The 8,518-nt window shown below is 49.4% G+C and overlaps 1 protein-coding gene across 1 annotated transcript in view; it reads left to right on the plus strand.

Annotated features, from left to right (window-relative positions):
• ADRBK2 (adrenergic, beta, receptor kinase 2) overlaps positions 1-8,184 on the plus strand; it is a 64,685-nt gene extending 56,501 nt beyond the window's left edge. Inside the window, exons 17-21 of the mRNA XM_015562862.1 lie at positions 69-187; positions 782-944; positions 3,858-3,994; positions 5,608-5,721; positions 6,601-8,184. Of these exons, the coding sequence (XP_015418348.1) occupies positions 69-187; positions 782-944; positions 3,858-3,994; positions 5,608-5,721; positions 6,601-6,762 (695 nt within the window). The 3' untranslated portion in view covers positions 6,763-8,184. The remainder of the gene's footprint in view (positions 1-68; positions 188-781; positions 945-3,857; positions 3,995-5,607; positions 5,722-6,600) is intronic.
• Positions 8,185-8,518: the final 334 nt, after the last annotated feature.

The following is an 8,518-nucleotide window of genomic DNA, read 5'->3' on the forward strand; positions in this document are numbered from 1 at the left end:
GCTCAACACCCAGTCCTCTCTGTGGGATGGTGGTTGGGGCGGGGCCGTCGGGGTGGCTGGCTTCTGACCCTTCCCCCTTTGGGTCCTCCAGTACCCTCCACCCCTGATCCCTCCCCGGGGAGAAGTGAACGCGGCCGACGCCTTCGACATCGGCTCCTTTGACGAAGAGGACACCAGAGGCATCAAGGTGCTCACGTGCTGTTGGCCCTCCATGTTGTCGGAGGGTGCGGGGGTGGGGGGGAGTTTCTAATGGGAAATTGGACGCTGTGGTTGTCTCAGTGTCTGTGGTTGTCTCAGTGTCGGCCCGCCCGTGGGATGTAACTTACAAAGGGCCATCAGCACATTTGCAGAATGTGGAAGTCTCAGACCGAAACGAGTGAGAAACTGAAAGCTTTTTTGGGGGATAATCACTCTGTTTGGTAAACTGCAAAATGGTCAGATTTTTACTGACCTGGGTAGATTGGTGATTGAAATAAAATTGTAGTGTGTAGGAAGCAGGAAAAGGCCTATGTGTGCTGGTTTCATCAGCAAATCTGCAGTGAATGTGAAGGAAATTTGGGGCGAAGCCACCTGACCCGGGAGTGAGAGTGAAGTGCTCCCCAGTGACAGCCCGTGTGGGTCCCGGCGGCTGGGCGGTCCTCAGTAGGGATTTGTCACCGTGGAGAACCTGTTCTAAGTGATTGTGTGCCATCGTGCCGCCCGGTTCCTGCACACAGTCATGCACCTCTCGCCTCGGTAAGCACGGTCGTTCATAGACGCCTCGCTTTCTCGCCACACGCAGCTTCTGGACTGTGACCAAGAGCTCTACAAGAACTTCCCGCTGGTCATCTCCGAGCGCTGGCAGCAGGAGGTGGTGGAGACCATCTACGAAACCGTGAACTCGGACACGGATAAGATCGAGGCCAGGAAGAGGGCCAAGAACAAGCAGCTGGGACACGAAGAAGGTAACGTAGCTCACGTCTCTCACGATTTTCAAAGCAGACTATGTAACATAGAGTGGTAAAGTGATCCGTCATTCTTCATGCACTAAGTATTGTTGCTCTTTTAATTGTGTTAAGATTTTGTGGCTTTGGGATATTTAAATGTGTTGTGGGCCCGGCCGGCGTGCTTCAGTGGTTGAGCATCGACCTAGGAAGCAGGAGGTCTCAGTTCAACTCCTGGTCAAGGCACAGGCCCGGGTTGCAGGCTCGATCCCCAGTGTGGGGCGTGCAGGAGGCAGGCAATCGATGATTCTCTCTCATCATTGGTGTTTCTGTCCCTCTCCCCCTCTCCCTTCCTCTCTGAAATCAATAATAACGTATTAAAAGTCCCCCGAGCTCACCTCCCTTCTCTGGGGAGAGGGCTTCGTTTCTAAGGTGCTCTGGAGAGAAAAGGTCCATTGAGATCCCTCTGGGCTGCATTTGCCGTAGCAGATTTTACGTCGAACTGATGACATTCTATCAGTGGTCATTTGCTCCAAGGAGGGCCATGATGTCTTGACAAATTAGACCCAGAAAAAAAAAATATATATATCCCAATGACCTTGCTGAAGTGTTTCCCTTTAATTAGAGCTGGAATTAGAACTCTTCTAACAAGTTAATGAATCCATCTTCATGTATAAAGAATTAATTTGGGCATATCTAGGTCTTGGTTGAAGACCTCAGAAGTCACCTCTATAGAACAAAACACTCTAGGCCAGTGGTCGGCGAACTCATTAGTCAACAGAGCCAAATATCAACAGTACTTCTTTTAGATTTCAACTGAAAACACAAGATTTCAGCTGTAGATATACTCTAGAAATGCAGGCACTTTTTCATGAAAAGGACACCTCTGGGAAGCTCACTCCCTGGTTTTGACCCTCTTTGGTCCCCCCCATGGGTGTTACTTACATGTTTATCGTCTGACCTCCCTATGGGTGTTGCTTACATGTTTATCGTCTGACCTCCCTCTAGAGCAGTGGTTCTCAACCTTCTGGCCCTTTAAATACAGTTCCTCATGTTGTGACCCAACCATAGCTTAGATTTCAACTAAAAACACAAGATTTCAGCTGTAGGTATACTCTAGAAATGCAGGCACTTTTTCATGGAAAGGACACCTCTGGGAAGCTCACTCCCTGGTTTTGCCCCTCTTTGGTCCCCCCCATGGGTGCTGCTTACATGTTTATCGTCTGACCTCCCTCTAGAGCAGTGGTTCTCAACCTTCTGGCCCTTTAAATACAGTTCCTCATGTTGTGACCCAACCATAAAATTATTTTCATTGCTACTTCCTAACTGTAATGTTGCTACTGTGATGAATCATCATGTAAATATCTGATATGCAGGATGGTCTTAGGCGACCCCTGTGAAAGGGTCGTTCGCCCGCCAAAGGGGTCGCGACCCACAGGTTGAGAACCGCTGCTCTAGAGTGTGAGCTCCCTGAGGACAAGGGGTCTTGTCTGTTGCTCACCTCTGAGTCCTCGATGCCTAGAACATACTCGGCACTTGGCTGCTCACTTCATCTTGTTGAATGAACGAATGAGAGAAGGAATGAATGATTTTAGCCCAATCACCCAAGCTTTTCATGAAGGCAAAACAAGCCACTGAAAACGAACCTGTTTTTGTTTTAAGAGACAACACTTCCCTATAAAAGGTCCTCAGGACTCAGGGTGAATGAATGAACTTGGCCTCTCTACATAGCCGTGCATTTGAGAGAGAAATATAACCTCAAGTCAAGGAATAAACAGTTTTGACCTTTTGTGTTAACTTGGCTTCGTCAGCCACGGAAACCCCCACTCGGTTATTATATAGAAGAAAAGCAGAGGCCCAGGGCCACATAGAGGCAAAGGTACTTGGGCCTAGCATTCATTTACCCTCTGTTCTTCCATTGTGGTTATATACAACTAGAGGCCCGACGCACGAAATTCGTGCAAGAGCAGGCCTTCGCAGCAGTGGTGGCTGCCTGGATCCGCCCCTCCCAGCGGAGGGCCAGCTGCCTGGATCCATCCCAGGGGCTACGTTCAGAGGATGTCTGGTCTAATTAGCATTTCACGCTTTTATTATTATAGATGAAAAAGTCGTTTCAGAACAACGTTATAGACAACTAGAGGCCCGACGCACAAAATTCGTGCAAGAGCAGGCCTTCGCAGCAGTGGTGGCTGCCTGGATCCGCCCCTCCCAGCGGAGGGCCAGCTGCCTGGATCCATCCCAGGGGCTACGTTCAGAGGATGTCTGGTCTAATTAGCATTTCACGCTTTTATTATTATAGATGAAAAAGTCGTTTCAGAACAAACGTTTGCCCTCTCAGAGCAATAAGCGGCCACTGTGAATTTATCAGGAAGTGGAGACGCAATTATTAATGTCAGTAGGGCAAGAGCTAAAGAAACCTCTATTTTTTCAACTCCCAGTTCCCATGTGTTTAAAAGACGGAAATAAGGATTTCTGCAACAACTGACCAAACAAGACAAACCAGCCAAAGCACAGAGACACAGACAACAGGGTGGTGGTTACCAGAGTGAAAGGGGGTATGGGGAGGTGGTAGAGGGTAAAGGGGGTCAAACACATGGTGACGGGCAGAAATCTGACTTTGGGCGGTAAACACAATGAAGTAGACAGGTGACGTAGTGTACAGTTCTACACGTGAAACCTATATAATTTTTATATAGGTTTAATTTAAATTAACATTTAATTTAAAATTTAAGTATTGTCAACATTCAATTTAAAATTTTATTTCAATTTAATTGAAAAATTTTAAGAAAGAAGTAATGATTTCTGTAATGTCGTATACTGCTAGAAGCTTGATTTTTCCAGAAAGTGTGTACTTCTCTTTTCCTGAGGCACGTCTACATGAAGACAATTCTGTTTCAGACCCTATTTAACTCACAGTGACTTTCTATTTCTCAGATTACGCCATGGGAAAGGACTGTATTATGCACGGGTACATGCTGAAACTGGGGAACCCGTTTCTGACTCAGTGGCAGCGTCGATATTTTTACCTCTTTCCAAACCGACTGGAATGGAGAGGCGAGGGGGAGTCCCGGGTAAGTCTGACGCCCGTTACCAAGCACGTGCTGTCGTTAACGTTGAATGGCTAGCACATGGTTAGCGCATCGTGAGGACGCGTCTTGTCAAACAGCCTCTGAAGCACTGTGCACCTGTTTAACTTATGTGCATGCGATTTTGGTGTTCAGACTGTGACTTTTAGACTTCCGAGTCAAGGAAGGATTTTGTAATATCAGAAAATAGAATGGGCTGTTCTGTGAGGTCCAAAGCAGACAGGAAATTGTCCCACTTTTCAGTATATTTGAAAATTAAACAAAAACAAAACGGAAAAAACACTTCCTTTGTTTAACATCAGGAATCGTCTTATGTATTATCCTATATCATAAAAGGCTAATATGCAAATCAACCGAATGGCGGAACAACCATTCGCTATGACATGCACTGACCACCAGGGGGCAGGCGCTCGATGCAGGAACTGCCCCCTGGTGGTCAGTGTGCTCAGCCAAAAGCCCTGAGCTGGGCTGACGGCTGGCGAGCACAGCGGTGGTGGCAGGAGCCTCTCCCACCTCCGCGGCAGCACTAAGGATGTCCAACTGCAGGCTCCTGGACTGCTAAAGGGCGGAGGCCAGGCTGAGGGGACTCCCCCATGAGTGCACAAATGTCATGCACCAGGCCTCATATATATATATACTTGCTTTAGCCGAAACCGGTTTGGCTCAGTGGATAGAGTGTCAGCCTGCGGACTGAAAGGTCCCAGGTTCGATTCCAGTCAAGGGCATGTACCTGGGTTGCGGGCACATCCATGGCAACCAGGGAACTGAGGCCGAAGCTAGTAGCCAGGGAAGGAAGGCCCCGATCGGCCCTAATCGCCGGCCAGGCCTAGGGACCCTACCCGTACACCGAATTTTGCGCACCGGGTCTCTAGTATGCAATAAAAAGAATCAATGTTTAATGGCCCGTTTGAGAAGCTGCTTGGATTCGTAGGTACCAATGAGTTATAAGCAAACATGCGCGTTTATGATGTTGTTTCTCCTTTAGGACTCCTGGAGTATTTATCCAAAAAAACATAAAATGGTAAGGTCCTCGGGACGCTATAGCATTCACCCTAAGCAATACTGCTATAGACCTAGCACGCGGGGCAGTCCTTTAAGGATGTCACCTGTGTTTATAGCATCGTCTGGATATGATCGAAATAGCGTCAGCCGACAAGCTTGCATCGCCCGGCGTTTACGGAGCTGCTGGGTGAGAGCTCAGCCTCTCACCTCTGGCTCCTGTGAATCGCCCTCGGCGCCCCCGTGTTCCCTCCCGCCTTTACTGATGGCGTTTAGATGAGTGCGTGGTGCAAAAAGCACGTGACTCACAGTCACTCAGACATCCGTCCCGTGTGGAGGGAACAGCTTTGCTCTTTGGCCTTAGAGACATTCCTTTCTTTGCAGTTTGTTTGTTTTTGAGGTGGTATAGTTTGCACTTTTGTATGCGTTCCTTTGTAGCCACCTCCCCCACTTTTCGAATATCAGCAAAGAAAGACACACGCCAAGTTTTTTGTTTGTTTACTTTTCCTATGTGGGTAGTTTTCGGTATTAGTTAGTAATTTAACTTCAGAAATCATGAATGATGTGAAGTAATTGGTCGTTTTTATTTTTATGATCAGCAAAATTTACTGACCATGGAACAGATTATGTCTGTGGAAGAAACTCAGTTTAAAGACAAAAAATGCATTTTGTTGAGGATAAAAGGAGGGAAGCAATTTGTCTTACAATGTGAGGTGAGTTTTTGTTATTCTTTTCATAGATGCAGTTTAGAACCATTCTTCCTGTCTGTCTGTCTGTCTGTCTGTCTGTCTCTCTCTCTCTCTCTCTCTCTCCAGCCACGAGGGCTGCTTGGTTAGAGAGCATTCTCTTACTCCATGCTTTGCCACTTGCATACTTAGAAAGAAAGCCCTAAGGTTCAAGGTTTTCAGCAAATTCAGTTATTTCAGAGAAGCAAATTTTAGCGCGTGTGCGGAGGAAGCAGGTGACATAATCTGATGGCATAACTCGTCTGATATTTTGCCGGGCCCTACAGTAGTACCTGTGCCATAATTTCCCCGCTCTCCCAGCGTGTTTGAGTTTGAGTTTGAAATAACTAAGTAAATGCAAGATACCAAAGTGACCCTGCAAAGGGAAATGCCATGCTTCTCTCCCTAAAACTCTATGGTAGCCCCAGTTTAATTCCTGAATCCTTTTCCATTGGGGCACGAGAGAGAGAGAGAGAGAGAGAGAGAGAGAGAGAGAGAAAGCATTATTTTATTTCAAAAAGGAGATACAACTGCAACTGCCTCTCTTGTTCCTCAGATTTAGAGAGATAACCAGTAGTAGATACAAAAGTGTGTTGAATTCATCATTACATGGGAAGGAGCGTTAAACTTGTCAAAACTGTTCCTCTGTTGCTTGAACTTGAGCTGTTTTGTTAGCGTCCTCAGCGGATGCGGGGGTCACGGCAGGGCTGGCAGGGCCCTCCTTCCCCTCTGGGGGCAGAAGAGTCGAGTGTGCGTTCGCTGGGTTGGGTTTGGGGGGGTGTCGGGGACCCGGGCATTGCCAGCGATGCCCACGTCGGCTGGCACAGTGGGCGCAGCTGTCACACCTTCTCGTGCGTTTCCCTGCAGAGCGACCCCGAGTTTGTGCAGTGGAAGAAGGAGCTGACGGAGACGTTTACCGAGGCCCAGCGCCTGCTGCGACGCGCGCCCAAGTTCCTCAACAAGCCCCGCGCGGGCACCGTGGAGCTCTCCAAGCCGCCCCTCTGCCACCGGAGCAGCAACGGCCTCTGACAGCCAGGAGGATGCCGGTGACAGCCGGGACACCGGTGACAGCCGGGACGAGGGTCCCGGGGAAGACGGTGCCTGGGGGACGTCCTCACGGGTGTTCTCGGCCCTGGACGCGGAGCCATTCGGAGGAGGAAGAGGAGGAGGAGGCCTAGAGGAGGGATCGCTCATCCCGGTTCTTGCATCGCTGGGAAGACGCGGCCACCAGGACGCTCCTGCTCAGGGTCGTGACCATTCTCGGCCCGGGCGGCCTCCCTCCCGTCCTGGGGGTGCCCCCGCCGGCCTCATATTTGTCCACAGTCGAAACTACTGAGGAAAAGGAGGTTTTTTCTCCGCCACACACTCATTTTGGTACCTACGAACCTAGAACTTGAGGCGATCACTACGCACCAGTTTTTACGTCTGATATCAAACATATCTTGGACTTGCCCGGACGGAAGGTGCCCGTCCACCGTGTGGGCTCACAGGTCGTCCGGGGTCGCCGTGTTTTACCCAGAAACAGTCACTGCGGATTTTCTACGTCGTTGCTCTCCATGCCCCTGGGGATGGGAGGCCAGCCGTGTGATTCTTCCGTGCATCTCACACCCGGCTCCGCGCTGTCCTGAGGTCGAATGCTGAAGATGCTTTCTGGGACGGTTGTGCTTGGGCCCCTCGCCGTGTGGCTGCACCCCCAGCTGCGGGTCTGCCCCTCCGCCCCCACACCCCCCAGGGAGCACTTGGTGCGCTGGGCACGGAGGCTGCGGCCCCCAGGACATGGGAGCCCGTGGGAACTGCAGGACCACTGGAGACATTGACAGCGATTCCGAAGGCGAGGCCGGTGCGGGGTTTTAAACCTCAGGGTAATGACGATCTTCAGAGATCTTCCAGTACAGGAGCCACACTGTCACGTGTCCGGGTGCACAGGGATGTTGGGGGGTGAGTCCCTTGGGTTCCGACAGCAGGCCGTGGGTGTGACGCAGGCCATCTGGTTCCCTCTGCCTGACCTCAGAGAACATATCAGCGATGGATGTGTGAAGGAAGGAAACCGTTGTACCTTTTGGTGTAATTTAAATGAATTTTATTGAAAAAAGAATGACTGTGTCCCAATGGGTTCCTTGTGTATTTGGATCTGTGTTGTCATTCGTGAGTGACCCCCGTGCCCTGGGCGGGTCGTCCCGCGGCCGGGACGTTAGAGCGTGAAGACTCTCCGCCTGATCCCAGGGGCATCCTTTCCCCGTGGTTTTCCCCTGGCGAGTTCCAGGCCCTTCTCACGCCCCCAAGTAAATGCTGGGTTAGAAGAACCAGTGTGTTTGCCAGCAAAGCCCTCCGTTGTCATCAGACTAAAAATAATAACAGCAATTTCAAAAGTCCACTTGTTGGTCCCGTTCCCAGCGCACTTTTATTGTTCGTTTCTAAGTTAATAACAATATACAAAACTTGACATCGTAATTATCTGCATCCTGTCCTCGATCTTTTTAGTGGCTCCAGATCTTCGTTTTCACATTCGTGTGCTGTGTTCCTTGGGAAAGAAAGTGCTTTTTAAATGAAATTCTATTTGGGGGATTGGGAAGATAATTACTGGCAGAGTCTTTCATTTCCTAGGAGTTACTTTGGGAAAGCCATTGGGAGGGTCACTGTCCATCTCAAGTCTTAACTGGAGTTTAAATTAACACGCATGTTCTACTGCCTGCTATTTCCAATATTTCCAGTGCACGCTATATGCACATGCATTCTCGAGTTTAAAAGGGAAGGGCAATTAAGTTGCTTAAAAAAGCAAAAAAAA

Source organism: Myotis davidii, unplaced genomic scaffold (genome assembly GCF_000327345.1).
Source record: "Myotis davidii unplaced genomic scaffold, ASM32734v1 scaffold478, whole genome shotgun sequence".
Lineage (NCBI taxonomy): Eukaryota > Metazoa > Chordata > Mammalia > Chiroptera > Vespertilionidae > Myotis > Myotis davidii.